At 46.5% G+C, this 24251-nt stretch overlaps 1 protein-coding gene across 4 annotated transcripts in view; it reads right to left on the reverse strand.

The window, feature by feature from the left end:
• Nucleotides 1–6065: 6065 nt before the first annotated feature.
• The window catches only part of LOC119397769 (protein spitz), a 143422-nt gene continuing 125236 nt past the window's right edge, over nucleotides 6066–24251 (reverse strand). For all 4 annotated transcript variants that reach the window (XM_037665169.1, XM_037665176.2, XM_037665172.2 and 1 more), the window contains 5 exons: nucleotides 17415–17586; nucleotides 16995–17056; nucleotides 16606–16711; nucleotides 14871–14979; nucleotides 6066–11304 (listed from right to left, as the gene is read on the reverse strand). In XM_037665169.1, coding sequence (XP_037521097.1) covers nucleotides 11245–11304; nucleotides 14871–14979; nucleotides 16606–16711; nucleotides 16995–17056; nucleotides 17415–17586 — 509 coding nt within the window. In that variant the 3' untranslated portion in view covers nucleotides 6066–11244. The remainder of the gene's footprint in view (nucleotides 11305–14870; nucleotides 14980–16605; nucleotides 16712–16994; nucleotides 17057–17414; nucleotides 17587–24251) is intronic.

The raw sequence follows: 24251 nt of genomic DNA on the forward strand, positions 1-24251 counted from the left end.
ACACGCGACTCCACGCTACCTGCGAGTGCGCTGCAAGGGACGCTCATCGGCGTGCTTGCCATACGCGGTCCACGTCCCACAAGAACGCTTAGCGAGAAGCGCGTCGGGTGTGCGCTGGCTTCGGTCGCCTCTGTTGTATGCATTTGTTCGCTCTTGTAATGTGAAGGCGCGTCTCTGCGCTCTTTTGTAAAGACTCTGCCGAGTAGTCGTTTGACTTTCGCCTGCGCTGCGGTAATCTAACCATCAAGAAATCCGAGAGCAACAAGCGTCAGGATTACCGCAACTCTTCCTTTATCGCTATCGCTAATTACTCCGCTAATCCATCACGTGATCACAGTTGTGTGAATAACGCTATGAATAAAACGCGGCACGCCGGCACTGACACAAACGTGAGAAAGGACGGCAAGAACGTGGGTACCAAAACACCGACTGTTCATAGTTGCAAAACCAATCGAGGTCGCTGCTAAAATGCAAAAAAAAAGAAAAAAATATACGAACGTGAGCAATATTATAAGCCGTCAAACATTAAAAACAAACGTTTTCGAGTTCTGGTAGTGCTAAAAGTGATCTACATGCGTAGCTTTTTTAAAAATACATCGCTCGCAGAAGAAGCGCCATTTATTTTCAGCGTTCTTCTGAGGAACCACCTGAAGCACTAGTCCCGTGCCGTGTGTCATCGGCGCAACTCCTTTCTGAAAATGGTCCCTTTAGGCGACAAAAGTGGTTTACTTCAAAGCACTTTACTTTTGCCCGTGTGTCAGGGGCATTACTCACTTACCGCAAGGCCTCCTAAGCAAGAGCGACGGAAGCAATGGATCGCCGCTGTTCGTTGGCAAAGACGAGCCGTTTCGTCATTGTGCGGGTTAACACGTCGCTTCTTGTTCTAATGCTTTCGTTCTGTCATATCGGTGCTCGCTGGATGCACTCGATCATGTTGACACTGGTAGACGACCAAAGTTATCAACCTGAGCATACGTTGGTTCGGTTCGACCGCCGTGCGGGGCACTTCGCTCAAACGTTCTATATTTCAGAAGTGTTGTAGTTCGGGCGAGTTGGTCATCCATGAACTTAGCTTGTACTAGCGCGGTACATGTACCGCGCTATTACAAGCTAAGTTCTATATTTATTATTTACAGAAACAGAAATGCAGCAATGGTTGACTTCAGAAAGAACAAGAAGTGATTGAGACGTCACCTTTGCAAACAAAACAAAGCGGATGTTCACCACGAGCTGCACCTCATAGCTGGATCTTGTTACGCTGGTCTGCGCGACGCACCTTGATATTCACCGGCATGACGATTCACTCCACGCGGACGTTCGTTCTCCTCCGCAGTCGGTCATCACATGTCTTCTCGGCGACCCTCTTCAAAACTTGTCACTGTCATCTCTTGATACTTAACTCACAGCACTAGATCATCAAACAACACGTCTTCTGCGGTCGAGCGAACGATGCTATCACTAGAACGACATAACTTCTTCGCCGACTAACTCCTCACTGACTGACTCTGCCCCCGCGCGCTTGCTGCGCTTGTATTGCCTGTATCGGCTCGCGCCTGGGTTCGGGAAGGTGCATATGATTCGTCTGTGCGTAGCAACGTTACTAGAACAAACTCAGTTTCAAAGCTCCGTATCTCCGCCAGCGGAGGAGGGTGGTCCGAACGGCGGTCGCGAGAACTAGCGGCGCTGCAGTTCCGTCTTGCGCCACTATCGGCGCGTCGTCTGCTGCCACGGCATAACGCTGCTGTCCGCCGCGCAGTTGCTCGCGGCAATTGTGCGGCAACTTTCTTATTGTACTAGTTAGGTGGATATGCATAAGGTCGTCTGTATGCATTGGCCCGCATGCGTTCTTCATTGATTGGCTAAGAATCGATGTTCGGTCTATATTGCCTTCTTGTTTATTTTGATGAGAAGTGTTTAGGTTTGACCAGCAAGGACGGTTATCAACGCTCGACGCTGTCCGCGAAGCAGTGTTCGAGAAGCTTCGCGATTGTAGTAGATCGTTTTGGTAAGATTGCGCGCCGCACGCGAATGTTCCAGCTTTGTCGAGAGATAACGCCGCCACCAGGGATATCGCTGGAAAGTTCGATAGCGCCTGTATAAAAGCCGACGCGCTAGACCGCTTGTTAGTTGATCGATGGTCAACGCTCTGTTCGCCGCTATCAGTGTATTGCTGTAGTTTGACTTTCACTTTCCCGGCCACTAGTTCGGCCAAATAAAGAGTTTCATCTCGGACCTGCTTACTGCTGCCTTCGTCGACGTCACGACCCAGTGACAATATTTGAGCTGTCTACATTGCGCTTAACTTCCAAGCATAGGAGTTTCTAACCGAGTGAGGGTTTTCAGCGTAATTTTTATAACTACCACTACAATTTTAGCCGCTGCCGTCTTATCTAGACCAAGAACAACCCAACACGTTTGTAAAAGCCTTTATAGTGTACAAAGAAGCGTACTTACTCGAGATACAAAAACGTTCTAGAAAAACTGTACTCATGTTGTCTACAATTTTTTGAAAAAAAAAACGTTCTCGAAAAACATCAGCAATGCTTTGCAATGTTTACAAGACACGTTTTCGCGACGGTTAAAGGGATACTGACCCAAAATCGGAAAATTTTACGAGAACTCTGTAAATGAAATCTCAGTGTGCGATTACATCGAATAGATGTCGTCTCTGGCAATTTTTTCAGCGGATAGTTGTATTCATAGGCGTGCGCAGGGTTCCCCATTAGGGGGGGGGGGCAAAGGATCGTCGCAGCGCCCCCCCCCCACCCTTCTAAGTCAATGTGTGGGGCAGATTTTGCGCCCCCCCCCCCCTCTTAGGTGACTAGAAGGGTCAACGCACGGGGCAGATTTTGCGCCCCCCCCCCTCTTAAGTGATAGGGGGGGCAGCCGCCCATCCTGTCCCCCCCCCCCCTGTGCGCACGCCTATGGTTGTATTTTCGGTGTCTCATCTTTCTACGTCGCATCCTTATACGGTGCCTTAAATAATTCGAACAGATCGGCTGTGATGTGAGCACCGAGCAGTTATTCGCGCGTACTCTGTCCCTAGAAGAGTCGTCAGTATTCAACTTCACCGAACGGATGTTCCATGACCGCAGCACTTTATACTGTACGACAGCCGTTTGCGTTTCGTGCTGTAGCCGTTCACTACGCAGTTAAACTGCTCGTCAACTACAATTATCTTTCGCACAAGTAAGTCTCCGCGTTCCCGAAGCAAAGTGTGGGATTGGGCTAGTTGGTATTCCATTATTAAACTGCTCAGCGCAAGAAATTTGACACGGTACACATAGAAAAGACGAGGACCAGCGCTGGTCCTCGTCTTTTCTATGTGTACCGTGTCAATTTTTTGCGATGAGCAGCCCGTTCCCGAGCCGGCGAGTGTAAAATATTCCGCACATCTTGTTCGATACCTCGTCGTAAAATCTCTCGAAAATGAACTGCTTTGAAGGCATAGCGACAGCTGACAACTGATCGAATGTCACTGTGTTGCAACTCTCAGTCTCGGTAGCGTATATAGGTAATCGCCTGCCTTTCGTTTTGCTGTTCTATTTCTGGCGGTTCCTCCAAACTGGGCACTGGGCTTTTGCGGGACGCCGTGCGGTTTGGGGGGATTTACGCCTAAACCCCGAACATTTTGGCTTTGAAATGTGGGGTGGAAGTGCTGGGAACAAGCGCGGCATGGCACCGGGCGCGAATTCCCACTTTCCACGTGGGATCAAAACTTCTTGTCCCGCAACGACACGACGATAGTGCTTTACAATGTCGTCACTGTCAAAATGAACACCACAGACCTTGCATTTCGCAGTAACCTTCCTATCTTTGCAATGGAAAGCTTGAATGGCGTAGGGTCTTTTGGAGGTCCGAAGAAGAGTCGTGAAGCGGAGTCGTCGTTGCGGTAGCCGCTCTTGCAGCCCGGCGCAAAGCAAGTCGGCATACCGCACCGTGAATCTGTTCGCCCTCGTTACGCTTCGTACATCATGCACGTGTCTTCGCACAAGACGCTAAGCCTGGTCAAGAACAGTCGCAAAAATGACGAGCGAACAAAACGCAGACGTCGCTGTAACCCACGTGCGCTCGTACATCGGCGGCGCCGATCACAACAAGCCCCAGCTGCGGGAGCTAGACGTGACTGCAGCGCCACTAGTTCTCACGACCGCCACGTGGACCGCCTCTCCGGCGGAGCTTTTAAACTGAGTTTGTTCTAGTAACGTTGGTGCGTAGCACAGCAAAAGCTAGGGAAAGGGCGAGATGTTCTCACCGATTCGTCTGCGGAATCAGAAGGCGCCGCTGGCTCGGCTTTGCTTTCTCGAATATCCCGATCTTTCGCGTTCGTTGGCTGTGTCGGTGGCGTCTTCTGCGGAGAGGGTAAGAGGCGCTCGGGCGCGCTCCCGGCGCCTTTTTATACTTGTTTTTAGGGGCGTAGCTCCTCTTAGTCTAACCTTGTCACGTCTCCGTTGTCCGGCGTCAACGGCAGTATCTCTGTCCGGCGTAAACGGCAGATGGCGCTGTCTCATAGCAGTACATACAAACTGCAGTTCAGGGACGATATTCTAGATGCCGCTGTACACAATCCGTGTCGTCATCACCATTTCTCGTCTCATTTCCTAGATGGCGTTGGTCCAATAGAATTGTGTGCAATATGGCGCTTGTGTGAATCGACACTAGATGGCACTAGAAGTGCCGCTGCTCTCCGATTGGCTGCTGCGCGGGCTTCGCGGGGAGCGAGCGCCTCTCTCATTCTCCTGGATCGTCGCCGTACGTGTCGGATCGTTGGTGGAGCATGAATGATGCGCAGCGGCGGGCGCTCGCTTGGCGACAGCCAGCCGGATCCCGAGAAGGTGCGCGCAAAGGACGCCGCTGCGAAACGGGCTCAACGAGAAGCCGATCCCGAGACCATGATTGCTTCAGGAGCTTCGCCCAAGCTCTTCATCATTCACCAGTGGATATGCTTTAATTTTTTTTCGATGCGCGCGCTCTGTCGCACACGAACCGTCGGCGCCAGGCTTTCATGCCGTCGTTCGAAATCGGCGACGTGCGCTTAGTTAAGCGCTCGTTCGTGACAAACACCGTGCACAAGTCCACTTTCGTAGAGGCCCGCGCCTTTCCTGCAGCTGCCAGTGCAGAATTAGTTGTCTGGCACCCGCACGAAGGGGAAATAACAGCCGCGAACTTCATTCATCTCCTCACAGCAAAGCTGTGCAAAGCGCTGTCGTCTGCTCGGCTTCCCGCACGTACTGTCGGCGGCGCCCGCTAGGTGGCTATCAGTGGCGCCTCTATAGGCGGTGCACAAGGCGTATACACAGGAGCCTCACAGCACCTGAACACAAATACATGCAGCACACTGCCATTTCAATGTGACAGGTGGCAGCAGTGTGTTTTTAGCAGCTTGTGTACACTCAGCAGGTGCTTTAATGATGTAGGTATGCCCTGCTGCAGGCAAGTGACTTCCATGGTTCCGCAGTAGTAATTCATAAAGTTAACATCACAAAGCCACCGTTTCTCTATGCTAGACACTGTAGTAGGGGCTCCAGATTAATTTGGCTACCTGAGACTTTAAACACGCTCTTGAGCACCAGTGTGCATTCAAGTGTTTTTGCACTTTGCCTTCATTAGAATACAGCTACCACAGCTAGGAACCAAACTTGAAACCTTGTGCTCAGTGTAACGTGGATGTGTAAAGCAGCCTCTTCTTCACTACCCTGGACGAAGGAAATTAGGAGGCAGTTCCCAGCCTTGGCCACACTGCACCACCCTTTTGAAGTACGGTTTATACAGACATTAGGCAAAATTTTTAGCAGTATGTGTGACCAGTGGCGGTCACAAATACCGTGGGGGGGGGGCACGGGCCCGGCGTGCCCCCCCCGCCCAAATTTTGTTTGGCCATGGCATACCAAGCACAAAATTACACTCGACCACATCTGCCTGCATGGAATCCACTTCAGATCAAGGAGGTGCCCCCCCCCCCCAAAAAAAAAACAAATTTCTGCTTATGCCCCTGTGTGTGAAATTTGAAATACACAGCACTGACAGAAAGTCAAACATGAAACAAGAAAGCAAGGCAACCAGCATGTTTGTTACAAGTGACTTTTTATTTTTCTTTGTGACCTCGAACCACGAGGCACCCGACGCAACAAATCTACATTATTCTTCCACAAGTACTTTTGTATTCTCTTTCCTCATAAATAAGATGCGATGCACCTAGACGACGCGATATCAGCTTTGGTCTTAAAACCCTCAGTTTGAGGCAAGTTACAGAGAAAGCAGCAGAGAAGGCGATCTAGACGAGACACTAAGAGAGAGGGCAGGGCTCAAGCAGCACACTGAAGTGCACCTGAGGACTGCACAACTGATTACACTGACATCTTTTACAGACCTATATAATGTCTTCAAGGAATGTCAAAGAAGTCTTGTTGGCATTGAAAAGAAAAATAATTTGCATAGCAGTAAGCTAAAACTGCCAAATAAAGAATGTGGCATGACAGCGGAAGTTATTCCAGAAGGAAATCTGAAAATTAATGTATACTACTGCAATGTAACTCTCTGGTAATGTGCTGTTTCAAGAGAAGTCATGCTATGAAAAAAAAAGATTCTTAGGCATGCCACACATATCTGTATGGCCATCTCTTACTTGTCTCGTCTGCCAATACCCAGAAAAGTTGCCCATGGCATAAAGCAAAGCACGGAGCTCTAGCAAGAAAGTAAGGTTGCCCTGATGCATATAAATATCAACAAATAAGACTGTACCCGGCTTGCATTATACTGCACGAAGAGCAAAAAGAAAAAAGGGAAAACCCTCTGAGGGAACAAATAAGAATGTGTCTGCAAAAACAACATGAGAAATGCTCAAGCTTGATCTTTGTTTCCCAAAGATAGAAAAACAGCACATCAATTACTCCAGAAGCAAATATAGAGAACTAGCCCGCATGTGTAGAAGAGATCGGATATAAAGCTGGATTGGTGTCATTTGCCGATCCATCCATTTCAGCTAGGAGGAGTCAAAAGAGCAATCAGTCTTACTTGTCAGCAGCACATACAGTGGTAATGTGACAAAGCTTTGTCTCAGATTACATATATTTTTTAAATCCATCCAGAAAAGCAGCAATACAAAAAATATGTCAATACAAAAAGCTTTGGGGAAGGGGTTGGGGGTTGAAGCATTTTTCAAAACAACTGCAATATTGCTACCAAGTGCTTCCTGACACCAAAACTGAACTCAAATAGACTTTTATCTTACCTATTACAAGTCACAACTTCTCAGCTGTCATAGCTGAAGTCAAATAGGTAAAGGTCAGGGCAACTACACTGTGAAACAAAACTGCTTGCTAAGAATGTCATTATTCAACATGCCACTATCAATCATGTAAACATTCGAAAGATCATACAAGTGGGGCAGCATTGACAGAGAGGCGAGAACCACACCAACCATCCTGTAACCTAATATAAACATGTGTTTTCCAAGCAGACAACTGATAAATAGGGAGGACTAGATAGAGATGTGTACTTGTATGCCAGCCAATCCGGGCTCTCAATTAGATATGCAGATGGTGTTGTGCTTTTCAACTTATTTCTTTTCTATCAACGTTCTGTAGGTGAAGAATTAGACAGCACTAATTCTATTATTCAAGGTGATCAACAGTTACAAAACATTCAGTCTTTTACAGCAAACTCGTACTTTAGCCTACACGAACTGGCAAGCTCCTACCAAGCATTATGTGATTTTCAAGCAAATGATTAGCTCATGAACATAAAGGTACACCGATACCTGCTATGCGATATACTAAGCTACGCAATGCAGTACATTATTGTGCTTTACCGATTACAAGCGGTTTGAAATAATCTTCCTATTGTAATTATGCATCCTGGAAGCCAGTGCTGAACTATAATATGGAGTGCAGTGTAATAGGGCACCGCAAGAACATTAAAGCTAACCATTCTTGAAACAATTAATTCATATCGTGTTCCCCATTGCATTCTCTGCACAACATGGTCGTGCAAGCTTTACGAAACAGCCCAACAACATCGTCTGCTACATAACACAGAAAATGCAGCAGTTAAATGTGTCGCACAAGGCATAAAAGACACTGCCACTGTAGCAAAACAATTCCTTAGCTTCCTTGTGTGCACCCATACTACAGCTTCATGCTTAATGCTATGCTTGACAAGAACAGGAATCCTAATTTCTATGTAATATGCATCAGTTATGAAATTTACAACTTAAAGTATGCCAATGTGCAGCACCTCGTGAAATCACCCACAAGAACATGATGCAACAAATGATAGAGCATTGTGTGATTGCTCACCCCCCTATCATCATTGAGATTTCATTCAAGAAAATTCAACCTCCGAATGCACAACAGCTTCTCATCAGGCAACAACCATATGTAAAGCAAACAAATGCAACTAACACAACAGCTCCCATGTGCCTGGGTTGCACAAAGCAGAGACCAAGCAAGCACCCGAGATTCAAAGCCCCTGGTAAATGCGGCATTGCCAAAGTTCAAGCATTCGCATTAGAAACAAAAGTCCCAAAATGCATCACGGGGTCAAGTCTGGTTTGAAAAATGTCTATGTGTTAACAAAGCATGAGGGGAAAAGAAAAAAGAAGAAAGCACTTATGCGTTTGCCTCGTGGGCTCGTCAACAAGCTGTGGTGAACCACTCGAATACAAAAGAAAAAAATAAGGGCCTAACGATAATAGGAACTAGAAGAACAGGCAGCAAGAGGTTCGCTCTTAATGGTGCATCGGCCCTTGCAATGCACAAATAGTCATAATCATAATAATAATATAGCAATTGGTCATACTTATAAGGCTGTACAATCCTCACACCTCAACAGAAAACAAGGGGCCACTGAGAGAAGGGGAGGGCACAGTGCTTAGAGACCAGGAACATCTAACAGGCCTGTAAAACACTGAAGAGGCTCTGGTCACCATTTCAGCAAAGTTTATGAGCACCGGAATGACACCTTTGGTATGTCCTACTTTAGCATCATTAGTCAAGGCTGACAATGATGCGAGTGCACATCTTGTTGCCAAACAATACTGAATGGCTCCTCAAGAATCCATCCCATCTCAAATATAATTAGCTACTGTATACTGTACAATATAACCAAACTGGAAATCAGTTTTTGTTCTCAACTGCGCCAAGAAGAGATGACTTTAGGTGAGGAAATTTCACCACGTCAAAATAGCAAATCATTTAGGTCAAGCTCACTGAATATGGCCCAACTGGCTAATGAATTAATGACATGCAATCAAGCTTGAACTTCCTAAAAGCATATTTTAGTACCCAGAACCTACTTTCACTGCCTGGTAAAATTTATAAGGACCATACAAGGTGCATTTCCTTTATGGTGACTGGTAGGTTCTAACAGTGTTTTACTTCTTTTCATTTTTCCCTTTAACACCTGGAGACATGAAAGATGGGACTCTAAGGCCCACACAGTGTGCCAAAATATTATCTACACATCTACAACTCACTAGATTAACAAGAGCACCTAAAAAGCACCTTAAGCATACTCAGCTACTGCCCAGTACACTCATCAGGAACGCAAATGGCCTACAGGTTAGCCTGGCAGAGGAAATTGCTCAAGTTGATGAGAGACAATGTTGGTGTTAGCTAGGTAGACGTCCCAGATTAAGTCACCATACCTCTGATTACTTGTATACTGACTACTGCTTTCAGACCTAGCTACAAATGTAACAAAAAAAAAGCAACAGTGCCAACATAACATTTTACAGACCAACAAGTAAGATAATATTAAGTACTCAGTCTTACAGACTGGCAGGAAATAATATGGTGCACATGAAGCATGCCTGTTCCCTTTTAAGGTGGTATTAGACTGTACTGTGTGTCTTAGTGAACATTGACTGCGTTGCGACAAACTTTTGCACCAAATGTTATCAGCACTGCTCTGACTCTGTGTACTGGGCAGCGTTAATTGCGCAGGACCTGCTAGATCTGCTAAAGCCACGTAATTATACCTGCTTGTAATTTATAGCTGTGAGATGAAATGCTGATGCACTACTACATTCAGCCATCATTACATAATAACTGATCTAGAGCCCTCCATCGTCAACAATGCTGGCTCATTGTAGTGACAATGAAGAAAAATAAGGAAAAAAAATAATAAAAAAGAAGGGAAGGGGAGGGAGACAACAGAGGACGAGCCAACGAGGAAACATAGCACTTTTTTTTTTGCCTTTTCTTTTTCCAGTAAGAGAGTTGCACATTATGTACACTATCTACACACACACATGCACACACAATCAACACAACAGCCGCAAAAAAGTTACCAAGTGGAATCCATGATGCCACACTATCATCAACACAATGGCGGCAGAAGCAAGTGTCCTGGTAAAGACAGGCATCACAGCGATGCTGTCTTCGAGGCTTCCAAACCCATGCAGCATGAAGAAGTGACAAACAAGGAACACAACAAAGTTTTTAGCAAAAGACCAAAACAAGGTAAAGAAACAAAGAGTGGGGTATGGGGACCAATAGCATTCTTGTGTCCACTTAAGGAAGAATGGCAAACAAGGTGTTTAAGTTAACCCATGGGAGAAAACAAGCAAATGGCGGAGGGGTGAAAGAGAGGAAGAAAAAAGAGAGACTCAAAACAATGTTTGTCACGCCCGGTCAAATCCAGTGAAGTTGGCGTTTCTCCGCAGCAGTGGCAGCCCCGGGAATGTTGTCAAAATGCCATGTATACACGATGGAACAAGGATAAACAGCAGAGTCTTTGGAAATCAATAACAAGCACTTAACGACGACACAATCAGTCATCGGGATGTAGCAAGCAGCAAGGCAGGTGGGTAGCGGGCGAAGGGGTGGAAGGCAAGGCTGCCGAATGCACAGCAGTGACAGTCATTCTCCACAACAATGGGGATTAATTAAAACAAGCGTGTGCGCAAAAAAGCATGAGGGAAGTTCCTGCAGTTCCACACACACACACACACACACACACGGAAAACCACAAAGCCCTGCCGAACAACACACCACGCTATCCCTCTCTTTGCTGCTGGGGCAGCAAGCACTGTCCTGACGTCTTTTGAAGCTTAAATAAATGTAGCAGAGCAATAATGTCCTTGTCTCCAAGATGAAGAAGGGGCAGGCGTTAGGCAGGAGAAGGTCCAGCATATATCATCACACCCTTTGTTGAACAGGATTGATGACTGGCAGAATGCAGTGAGTGCTGCACCAAAGACACCAGCAGCAGTAGTAGCCCGGAACTAGCAGAACTTCACTCCTAGCTGCTGGAGCACTGGTTATCTTCACACATGTGCGCTCCCCTGCCCCGCTCGAGGTCCTGCAAGGGTACATTGGACAGACGTTCAGCAACAGTACAACTTCATTTCACTACACTGTCAAAAACACACTTAGACTTCTTGCCCAAGAGCTACTGTACAAAATCTGGGCACATGCTACTGCTCAGCAGCCAATTTCTTGCAAAGAGACCCCTCTCAAAATGTGTTGGCTGACACATTTGGGCCACTGAAATAAACAAATGATAAGCAACAAGAACAACAAAATTTAAAAAAGCTGCCATCAGGAATAGCTTGTTTCAGTTTTTACTGAGATAGGCGTATTAGTTCTCCAAAAACTTGAGAAAGGAACACTTGATGGTAAGATAGCAAAGAACCAAAGTTTCATGTTTTACATGAGCACTGATGAAACAGACATTAAAGAACGACACCTGTTGAAAGAACTGCTCCTTGAAAGTTCTACTGAGTACTTTTACCCTCGTTTGGCTGATGCCACTCCATTTGTACAGAGCACTTTATTGTTACAAGAAAACTGAAATTTAACACCCAGGACAATATGGATTATAATAGTGAAGTAAATAGCCGTTTTCTTGGACTTGGACACATATATTATTCTAGTAGCAAAAATGTACAATACGTGCAAATGACGTCCATTACAGGACTGACTAAATCGGATAAAACCCAGGAAAAAGGAAACTTTAGGTACAATGCTGCCTAATTTAGTGCTATTCGGCCAATTCTTCTGTGGCAAAGCAGGTGAAAGGAGGTGGTATTAGAAGAGGGGGGGGGATGAGTGTGAAAATTGCTTCTATGTGATGGGGTTCTGAGCATGAGTTACAGGTTTCACTGAAGATCCAGTTGAAATCTAGCACTGTGCCCTGTCTCTTTGACTCATTCAACGTAATTTTTGTGTTAGATGTGTCTCAAGTATAGAATACCGACCAACTAGCCCAATTTTACTCTCCGATATTGTTATCTTTCATTGTGAGCTGTCATTTCCCCTTGAAATCTTCCCTGGGCTGGCTGAAAATAGGGATTTTCGGTATGGCGGTAGTGAATGCGTGTTCAACGCATTCACTGTGATCAAGACACACTACAGTGACTGAGGTCACCCCTGAGTTCATCGTTGAGGTCAGGTACAGTGCTTGTGCCTGCCATTATGTTCAATTTATCTGGTGAAGGCCAATTTTAGGATTACCATGACGTTTTGGCTAATGGAAACATCTAGGTGGTGGTGAGGACCTTCAACTAGCATTGAATTAGCTGGAGTCAATATACTCAACAGGAGTACTGTACTACATAGCATGAGCAACTTGAAATGGCATTGGCCAGTGGCTAGATTTAATTGGCCTGCAAATGAAACTGCAAATGTATGACCTCACAGACTGCACTGTTGCATATTAGTGATGTGGCTGAGAATCTGTCTCAACAAAGGAGTGTTCACATACTGTATAAAGGCATGGCCAATTGTTGAAAGGCCATCAAAGTCGCCAAGAGACCCTTTGCTGACCTGTTGGACTGTTGGAGGCAGCACACATTTCTCCCAATCAAATATGTTATCAATCAAACAGAATTTGTGTTGACAGGGCTGATTTAAAGGGGCCCTGCAACACTTTTCCAAGTAATCATTGGATGGCTTCTTTAAAGAAGTTTATTGCTGCACGAATCGACTGCCATAAAAATTTTTAGAAACCGTCAAGTACGAGTGCAGTTGCAGGGGTTTGTTGCACGTTTTAAGTGCTTTCTCCCTCCTTTCGTAACAGCACGCTTGCTGAAATTTACGCAGGGGTGGGGGGATGACAAATGGGCAAGGCGCTACGTCTGTTAGCGCACATATTAACCTTGAGAACTTTCTTTTTTTTTTCCTTCGAACATGCGGCCCACTTTCAGTGTGATCGTGAGTAAGCGTGTGGGCACGTCGCAGCATCCTGCTGCAATTATGTAGCTCACGATGCTCAAATCAGCCAATAGCCGTGGACTTTCACGTTCATGTTTATGGCGTGGTCATTTGGGTTGATGGCATCATTTATCAAAAGAAGAGTAAGCGATTTCTAGCAGACTTTGAGAATTATAATAGTAAATTCCAGGCCGCATGCTGCACTATAACGTTTGGCTCACATGTTCTCAGGAGCCTGGACTACCGATTGGCAGCGTTTTCTGACCACGCTGAAAAAGTGTTGCAGGGGTCCTTAAATATAGAATTCTCATGCGCACATGCGTAGAGTCCTCACGGATTGAAACATGACATGAAAACTTTCAGTATAATGACTGGTATGCACAATTGCTCGAGATCACCGCGTCACGTCACAATGAAACTGGCTGCTAAAGGTAGGGTTGGCTCTGATATAAATGTTCCGAGCCAAAATTACGCTGATACGACACGAACTGAAGCCTGTGCATACAAAAGTATGTTCTGAACATATACATAAATTGTTGCATTTGAATCCATGAGGACTGTACACTACCTTACTACTCTGTCTTCCAGCAAAGCCCTTTGAAATCAAAAGCATTTCAAACAAGATATTAAGTTGCAGCTTTTTAACTTCAGCCGACTTTCGACATCAGCTTCCACTGCTTCTACATATATGCACACGTGCCGAAAATCAAACTAGGTGCGTAAGTTAAAAAGGCACAGAGGCTGCTGTAGTAAGCTACCAACCAACCCTCACAATGCACATCACTACAAAGGATTGAAAGCCATAAATCTGAACAATGGATCACGTATGCTGTGTCGGAAACACAGCTTAATTCTGCCATTGCATGAGCAGCAATTTTTCAACAGCAAGACTGTTTCACAGTAGCTAAACTTACTACTTTATATTTTTTAATTAAATGCAGACTGCTTTATTTGGTTTAATTTAACGCAATTATGTGTGTAGCCTGAGAGGAGAAAATTTCGAAGCACTGAGCTGTTAAACTAAAGCGTTCTGGCACGTGCAAAACACACAAAAAAAAAACACTTTTAGAATAGCTGCACATAGCGCAACAGAAGCGACTATGAAAAAGTGCAGAAGAAACCAGGTGTGGTACTTTGGATATGAATAGCCATTCATATAGAAGCTATAGAAGCAAAGTTAAAGAGAACCATAGTTTTCAGAACAGTAAACATAGCTCTGCCATTGTACAGCCAAGTTGATAGTCAGTTGTTTTTTGCACTGGCCAGGTAAAAGTTGTCCAGAGCTTTATTAATAAGAATATTACAATTTATTTATGAGAATATTACAAAATCCCCAGTGGTATCTCTGTCCCGACGTGGGAGCGGCCCGCTGCGCGCTAATCGCGTGCACCGAAGGACCTCAATAAAATTATTCACCCAGCCATCCATCTCCCACCAAGAAACAAGAGGAATAGGATTGTCTTGATGCTTATACAATTCGTGTTTATGCAACCATTGTGTGATCACAATCTATAGCTTTTCAGATTCATATTTATATCACGCTCACTGAGATGAGATGCAGTCTAGGGGAGCTAAGAAGCAGTTAAACATTATTCACTGCTACTGAACATGTCAGCACACAAATGCAGTTGAAGGTGCTCTACCAATGTAACTGCGGCGATATAAAGTGGCTTCTGTGAACCAAATGCTCAACTCGCTAGTGCTATGACTCACACTCTGCCTGAGGACGAGCTGTGGCTGCGGACCGGTTGCCTTCCTCCTGTCACAGAAGAAGAGCTTCGGCTCATCTGGAACGTCGAAGAACGTCTTGTCTTTCCTACGCCTGCAAAAATCAAGCAGACGGCAGAAAGAGATCAGCTTCAACAGTCTCGTAACAGAAGCACAAGGTAACACAGCTACAGTAAATTTAAAGTTTGCACTGAAAGCAGATATGCCAATAAAACATCAGCAATGAAGATTACGGCAGACCTCACCCTGCTGCCACGGCAAGTGCCTTTTCTCAATTTGAACTGATACAGCGCATCACAGGAAAGAAGAAACGGCCGAGCTGGCTAACACAAAGGGACAGAGCGCCTTTTGCGTTGGCTGGCTCGGCCGTTTCTTCTTTCCTGTGATGCGCTGTACCAGTTTAAGTACAACAAACCAACTCACCCAATCTTCAACACTTGTGGAATTTTCTCAAGCTATTCAAACTCCAACTGTTGGCAACAGTGATCACAACCAGCTTAGGCACTAAAGCAAATATAAAGGCATGCCCACTACAGTATCATGGCATTTGCAGACAGAGTAACATTATCCAGAGACAGCTGGAGAGCTTAGTCAGTCATGTGCCTAAAGCTTGTTCTATTATCACTTTGAAAGAAAAGGATGTACTGGGGTATCTTTCTGCCACACATCAATTGTCATCTATCTCGCATGCTTTCCTTGCGTTATCACTGCACACCGGGTGCTATCAGCGGGACATAGCACTCCTAGTAGGGAAGCAGCGAGCCCACAGTTTTCGAGAAAGAAAATGCAAGCAATCCCGATGATGATTATTGCTGTGTGGCAGGAAGACACCCATGTCCTTTTTTTCTTAGAATGATGCTGGAAGAGCGGTTTGATGAAACAACAGCGACAAAAGTCGAAGAGGGTGGTGTGCAAATTATAACGAGACACATACAAAGTATACCGTCTTGCACATGTATGCTTTACAGTGCACCCACAATGGCTCACATTAGTTGATGCAATTAAGAGCAGCCAGGATACTATACATGCCATACTTCCACTCTCACATTTAAAAAATTGTCATCGCAGCTGTACTTCAAAGCAAGAAATAGAAAAACTTTCATGTTAGACAAATAAGGATACATTTTCTTTACTCAAATAAGGCAAAGCTACAGCCCTCCAGCAAGAATTACAGCAGACAATGACCAGCATACATAAAAAAGTGGTGCAGTTGTGTTTACTTGATGGTTTAACAAATCCTGCTAAAGGCCAAAAAAAAAAAGTGTGTTTTATACACACGCTCCATGATGTAATTATGAGGCCCACGGCAGTGGTAAGTTTTGACCGTCTAAGGTTCTTTAATATGCACCAAAGTCCAACTACATGAAGGCTTTTACAATTCACCTCTATGAAAGTTGGCCGCCGTGGCTGGGAATCAAACAGGTGTCCTTGAGCTTGGTAGTGCTATACTTCAGCTGCTAAGCTACTGCTACAGGTACTTTAGCCTTACAAGCATGGTTCCCAACTATACAAAGCAAACATGACAAACAGCATGCAAACACTGCTTTGGCATGCCAATTATCACTGTGAAATTCTGCGCAGCATAGACAGTATAGCTTCTTTTATGCTATTCTATCCCTATTTCTCATGAGCTCTCAACGTTCTTTTTCACAGGCATTATTCTTGCAGCCCCACACCCACTATTGTAGTTTCCAAAAATAAAACAAGACTGCTCACTTACCGATAGTACAAGTATACCGTGACGCAGACTATGAAGACAAGTATGACTGCCACTGTGACGCCACCTGCGATGCTCGCCGTCTCGATCAGCACTCGCTGCCTTGTGGCTGCACAGCAATGATGAAAACATTAGGCTCAGCTCTCACATGGGCTCTCCCACTGCCTTCTGCTTGATGCAAGAAACCATGCTTATCAATGGCTAAATTTATTAGCCATTTATTAGACAAGCGACACAGAGAAGCTGTTAAAATAATGCTTATGCACATGGTGGACGACATTACTGTAAAAAATTAGTGAAAATATATTCACATATTGATTGCACAGTGAAAGTTTTCAAGGCACTAAAATTCCTTTGCACACAATGGACAAGAAGGGGGTTGTATTACTCACGCAAATATGTTCCGTCGAGGTCCTTGAACTCGCATCGTTGCCCCATATATCCATCTGCACACCTGAAAAAGTATAAGAGAAAATATGTGAATGAAGCCACTTCGCATAACCATTTATGATTTGCCAGAAAATAAGTATGCTGGTTTTGTGAAGTGCAACTATCCGTACTTGACCGTGACCTTCTTGTTTTGTCTTTGATGGCATAACAAAGTGAAATGCTGACAGTTTTACATAAACTGCAACACTGATTTCAGCCATCTGAACCCCTTTTGGAAATAAAAAACAAAAATAAAGACTGCTCTACTGATACTTCAAACACAAAGCAAACTTTCATCATGACAAACTAGGTATGGTAATAAACAAAACAAAACCCTACCTCTACCTGTTCATGCACACCTACAAGCACAGAAGGGTACTCACTCGCAATTGTAGAGGATGGACTCTCCAATCTTGATGGAGAAGCAGGTGGCTCCATTGAGGCAGTACCACTTGGCATACGTCTCAGGGCATGTGTACGTCTGGAATGTAATGTTTGGCCGCACCGTTGACTGTGGTGGCCGTGGCTTAGGCGTCGACCGTGATGAACAACCATCTGCAGCAGAACCAAAACGAAAGGTTAGTGCATAAAATTTACTTGGCTGTCCGAAAGAAGAAGTATGTGGGCAAGCACATAACTTTGTAACAACTAAATTCCGTGCAGCAATGGCAAACCTTGCTTGTGGGTCAAATACATTAGATTTTATGCAATTTTCAAAAAATATGCACCAATAACAACGTTCTTTAACGTCTTATAGTCTATATGATTTTGGAAAATATTAACATGGCAATATAATCCACTTTATTTCAGAATATTTTCGTAGGTACAAAATATCGTCTTCAGGAGTAAAACATTGTATATAATATTGAGTAGTACCGTGACTGAAATACAAATAAAAATTAATGAAGACATTTTTTTTCTGATAAGCAAGGAAGAATGACACAGCCTTACATAAACACATGCAAACTTTGCATGATGTGTTAAAAGCTTGCATAGGCAGCATTTGGCAAAATATTTTAGGTAGATTAATGTCAGCTACGTGTAAACACAAACCAATGTTGCTGGTTTCTATTTATTATAATTGGGTTCAAAATGAAAATCAACATTAATTTACAATGCATACTCCATTTCCTTCACTGACATGACAGAGACATGCACAATTTCTATAGCTTTATCGCAGCGATACTGCTGCTGCTCTATGAGGAGAGTGAGAAAGCTTGAAATAAACTACCTTTTTACATGCCAGCAATTCTGTCAGTTAAAAGAAAATGTAGGTGACATGACCCAGGGAAGGCAATAGAGCATACCAGCAATGCATACGAAAACTTCTGAACAAAACCAGCACTCACCTTTATGCAAACATGAAATATTTTCTCCTGTCAGTTATTCCTTTCCCCACCTAAAATTCATCCTAAAGGGCTAGAAATAGCCTACCTCAACGAGTTTCTTGCAACAAAGGCAGAAACAGTAAAGTGCTAACATAGCAGGGGCACAGTCAGAAATTTTTCTGGGTAAGGGGGAGGGGCTGACCATAGGGAGTGATTACATATAACATCCACATTATGACAGTTGCATAAGACTGTATTTTTGATGCTTCTCCTAGCTCTGACCTCTAGTTCCTAAGGCCACACATTCAATCAGGTGCCACATACTTATTCACCCAAAATTGCGGCCTTGGACAGTATTGCACAAAAACTGAGCGTGAAAAACAAAACATAGAGGCTGAAAAGCAGAGTGCTGACGCCAACTCTCTTCTCATCTTTTTTTTTTCCTCCCTCTAAGCCCACCTCATTATGACCATTAACAAGTGCACCGGGTGTCGCACAGGGTGTTCGACAGGCCGGACTGGGCGAGCGACGACCGCCGACGAAACGGGGGTAGGGGGGACAACGCCTCCTCTCCATATCCTCCTCTGTCCTCTTGTTCGCTACAGGCCTGACACAGGACAGTACCGAAGCGGCCTTCCGTTTCGCGTTTGCCACTTTCTCCCTCCGCCCTCAACGGCTTGTTGACCGCGCACGCAATACCAGGACGGTCCCCTTCTCGCTCCCGAGCTGAATCCAGCGTCGCCCGGCCAGCCGACCGAGACGTGGCGGGGTTTGTGCAGGTTGTCGCATTACTACTGCTGCCGCAGCGGCTACGAGAACGCCGAAACTACCGACGTCTACATGAAAACCATCGCTGCAGCATCTTTCTTGTTCAGCTGCGGCACACGCGGGTCAACCTATCGAGCATGGAACAGAGCCTGCATGCAGCGCACTGACAGGCATTCTATATTCAATACCAAAGGTCAATCTGACCTGAACAACGCAAAGGTGACACACACACGCAGTGAATACTAGCGCACGTACAGGCGTAGGACGTCTAACAAACACCCAGCAGAAACATGCGGACGCAGAATCCGTGTACGACAGTTGATGGTTAGAGTTGACAATGACACGTAATGTCACGGACTTAATTAGAAATGAAATTCTGTAATTTTACGATAATGAGCCTGAAAATATCTCACTGTAGTTTTACGTGCCAACACATCGATAAGATTATAATGCACGCCATAGTGGGCTGGCGGACGGGGAGCTCCGGAATCATTTGACCACCTGGGATTCCTGCAAAAGGGGATCGACGTTGCGCTAGTTGGTGCTGCATGGTCTGAAGTGAATGACGGATAAGATACGACACGGTACGACTCGGACAAAGAGAGAACGACAACACGAGCGCTGGGCTCCTCATCGTTCTTGCATTTCGCCCTCGTCAAGTGGGGGGGGGGGGGGGGGGGGGAGCACCGTCGTCTGGAATCGCACCCGCATCCTCGAGCTAAGCAGGGCGACACCCAACTTGCTATGCTGCCGCAGAGGGTTTTGACGGACTCCGAAGGTTGAGCGCTGACAAGGGAGAGACAGCTCGGCAAAGCCCAATCACAAATTATATGGTCGTAATGAGAGAAACCAGAGCGGAGGCACCCCGAACAGGGCTTGACCGCGCTCATCGCGGATGCTGTCGCAGCCGCCCAACTAGGAAAGCAGCTGGCGGTCCCGTCCGGTAAATCAAATCTCTATTGTCTCTCTACACAAAGTATGGACAAATGCGTCTGTGAAAAAAAAAAAAAAAAACTGCCTAGACCGTTTGATAGGTTTGCAGCCGGAGGCTTTCGTGTTGCATCGGATCATAATACTAACTGTGCGGCTGGCGCGGCAACGATGCCGAGTAAAAGCTCAACTGTCGCAGACGAAGACAACTTGCGGTCCACAAGGGAGTTCGGTGGCGCAAGCATTCTGCACAGAGGGCGGCAGCCAAGTGGCATAGGACCGCGCCTTCCAGCATGTCGAGTACCCTTTTATGAGCGCCACCTATCTCTTTTATTTCACGTCCAGAGCACGCCACGTTTTGCGCGGCTCGGCGTGTCCGCCAGTCGCGCTGAGATCCGGCGCAGAAGGGAGGGGCAACAACACGGGGGGCGAGAGGGCACCGGACCGTGACCGCCATAAGCGCGGCGACGTTCTGCCAAGTGTCATAGCCACCAGGGGGTTTTGAGCATATCCACATAGACGTAGCATCCTGAATTAACAGGCAAGGTTCGTCTACAAACACACACACGGAAGCAGAATTCAGAGCATTTGCATAACTTTGGAGAAGACTGAACAGCAGTTAATTCAATAGCAGCTGGTCAACAACAGGGCGCGCTCAAGACAACCCACACACGCGTCGATCAAGAAGACTAAAGTGGCGGCGAGATAAGGCACAAGGGTTGGTGAACGCACAAAGTTAGATCAGGTCACCGACCCCATCCATCCGTGTATTTGTGTCACGGCAACGCTCAAGTTGTCGATAAACATGCACAGGGCGTCTTGCAACGCAACGATTGTTTTTCTCCGCGCCGCAGAAAGCTCCTTACTACAACCCAACGCGAAGCAACGACGAAGAGACATTATGCAATAGCCTCCAAATCCTCGGACGGACTACGTGTGCAACAAGGTAGAGTAAAGCCGCACGGTAGAGTAAAGCATAAGAGGCGAACTGGGCGAAAATCGAGGGTGGAGAGAGAGAGAGAGAGCCGGCGTCTGTCGTCCACCGACTACTGGCGAACACCTGGACAGCAGCGGCAGAGGACGCGCGTGCTCGGCAGACCACGAAGAAGGAGCAGCGCGAGTGGCCTGGCACAGTCCGTCCGGACATTCCCCCACAGCCGACAGCTGGGCCCTTGTGCCAACCAGCCAGGCGGCGGCGGGGGGCTCTTTAAAGAGGAGGGAGGCCCGAGGGCAGCACACCCCCGCCGTCTCCGAGGCAAAAGGCACAGGGGGGGGGGGGTGCAAGCCACGAGCCATACGGCCAGCCGGACGCGTGGCACGCGTCGTCCACGAGAACAGAGTCAATCAGCCAGGCACAGCTGCTGCTGTTGCGGCCGCTGCCGAAGTGCAGCCACGCGCCCTGCCCGGGGGTCCCTCCTGCGTTGGAAGGGCGCCTCTCCACCCCTCTCGGACCCGCGGGTCTTGGAAGGTTCGCAGTGAGCGACCACAAGAAGGGAGGGGAGCCGGCGAAGCGAAGAAAAACAAGGGTGACCGAACACTTCAACTGGCTGTTGATGCTCCAGTCGTCGCCCGAACAGTCGTCTCGAGACACGGCCGGGCTAGACTGCACGCGCGCGCTCGCTTGTGCGGTCTAGCCCGGCCGTGCTCGAGAAAACAGCCCAGAAGACGGTCTGCGAACTTCACGTCCTCCGCCCCTCTCTTTTTTTAACGCGCGCTTGCGCAACTCGAATCCTCGCAGCGTGAAGTCATAATTCAATCACCAATTATGTGAAAATTACTAAGCCATATTCCTGGCTGAGCTTCGTAAAATCACGAACGGGTCTCCATAGCTACCCGTAAAGAGGACATTCCATAGTGCGTTTTGGTATTGATTTACTATATACTCGAGCTGTATACACCAATTTCACAAGGAGGCTGCCATTTTTAAAGCTCGCCACCGCCGCAGCGCCGTCTAGCGTCTGCGATGTTTCGCCGCCCTTCCGGTGTGTGGGGTTCCGCGGCGGTGTATGCAGCATATACGCTCGGTTCACAAGGTATCGCTGTTCTTCGCGGTACACGGGCAAAACAGAGCAACGCTTCGCGAGTGTAAAGGCGCTGGTAAATAATCGCTAAGCTGTCAGCTTCAAAATGGCTCAAACAGCAAGCAGCGGTGGCCCACGCGACGTACCCGCAGCAGTGCCGACGATGAGTAGAATGCCAATGCAGTTCTTAAGCAGCATGTGTAAACTGGAAATTGCTTTGTATGTTTTGTTATAGCTGACCTCGGTGTGGTTCTTGGAATATGTGCTATAAGAGAGCGTTAAATTTAGGACAACTCTCGAAGTATTCGGAGAAACGTAAATGGAGACGAGCGAACACGTAGGCCATTGTCCGGCTGCGCGCTAGGTGCGCGCATTAATGTTTAGATGACTCTCGGGTTTCCGAGCCGTGATTATGCAAGTTAAACGTAACTATAATCCCTAACAGACCATTTGGTTCCGCTTAGCACGTCGCAATACAATGTTCATGGAGCGACAGGAGCACAAACACCGATGCCTGTGTTCATTCGTGTCGACGCGTCGTAGTTAAAAGCCTGTGGCCTCTGATCGTTGCACAGGATAAGAAACAGATGTACGACGGGTGAGCTCAAAATTCGGCGTAGAAACAACACGATGATAAAATGAAAATAAGCCTGTTGCACATCTGGAAGCATGACATGGCGTAAGTTCGCTTCGGCGCGAGCCGCCGCCACTAGCGATACGCCGAAAGGGCGCGCGCTTTTGGTAACATTATTGTCAGTTTGTTTTCTGGCGAGTATTTGAGAAGCATTACGACAAGTGCACGTGTCCAAGTAACGACCTGGCTTTAACGAACCTGGGCCGATTATTCACGATACCCAGGTTGTCGCGCGAAAAAAAAAAAAAAAAAACGTGCGGTTGTCATAACGCTACCTTAGTTATCGTCACAAAATTGTCAAGTCGGGAAAGCACATGCTCTCGACAAAACGTTCGAGACGCGTACCTGCGCCAAAGCACACACGTCATGCAGACTTTTCTGTCATGTAGATTGGAAAGTGCTAATACGATAATCTCGAAATTGCACGCACAAGATGGAACATTTTCTAGCCGCAGGCATTGTAAATCATGTGCTGTAGCATAGAAATCAGAGAGGTTGATGTTATGAGAGAACAACTCTTGGCCAAACATTTTGTGTATTAATCGTCAGCCTTGACATTGGTTCTCTTTGGTGCAGATGATAAAGTGTACCAGCACCCAAGCACAATCACAAGCTGGTTTGATGACTTGAAAATGTGGCCATAAGTGAAGACCCACATATAATATACTATTTGCGGGAGAAGGCGTGCGACCTGAGAGAAGCGAAGTCATTTAAAAGCATTGTGCACGTTCGCATGCCTTGGCTGCAGTCCTTCTGGCTTCCGTTGCTGTTGCCGCAGCCAAACACAGCGCAATGGTAGCTGGGTAACCTGTCCTCGTCCATCATTTCGATTTGCGGCAGCACAATTGCTTCAGCGCGTCGAAAAATGGAAACACGCTGACCTCTCACGCACCACGCAGTGCAAAACTCGGGAATCCGCACACACCCAGCGGCAGCGGTCGGCCGAGGTGGAGAGAGAGAAAGCGGTGAAAATATACCGGTTCGAGGCTACGCTCCTCCTCTCCGTGAAAACGGTCTATACGTAATACGCCTCTTGCTGTTATTTTTTTACAATAACTGCACTAAAGAAATGATATAATATTGGACAAAGGCCCACTACCATTCGCATATACATTTTGCATACACAGGTTTTTGGATACCAGAAACGGTAGCTCTTCAGAAGGGCCGAAGTTACCGGTAAGCCAATGGTCAGCGTCGCATACGAGGAAAACTAAATGGACAAAAACACAGATACGACAAAACAACTAAGGAAACGTGCTGCTGCAGTTTCGCACGGCTGATGACAACACCTAAGCGATCAGGCACGTAGGTAAGGGGGGGGGGGGGCGGGCCCCCCCCCCCGAAATTCGTCCAACCTTCTATATTTCCGGGCAACTTTTTCTTCTTTTTGCCATGGAAAGACTTTCTTTCGAACAATTAGGCCTCGGCCCCCCCCCCCCCCCCCCGAAAAAAATTTCTGGCTACGTGCCTGTAAGCGATAGTACTTCATTAATCTGTCAGACTAATGTCACGTACGTTTTGCTGTAGAAAAAAAAGAAA

The sequence above is a fragment of the Rhipicephalus sanguineus genome, chromosome 1 (genome assembly GCF_013339695.2).
Source record: "Rhipicephalus sanguineus isolate Rsan-2018 chromosome 1, BIME_Rsan_1.4, whole genome shotgun sequence".
Taxonomy (NCBI): domain Eukaryota; kingdom Metazoa; phylum Arthropoda; class Arachnida; order Ixodida; family Ixodidae; genus Rhipicephalus; species Rhipicephalus sanguineus.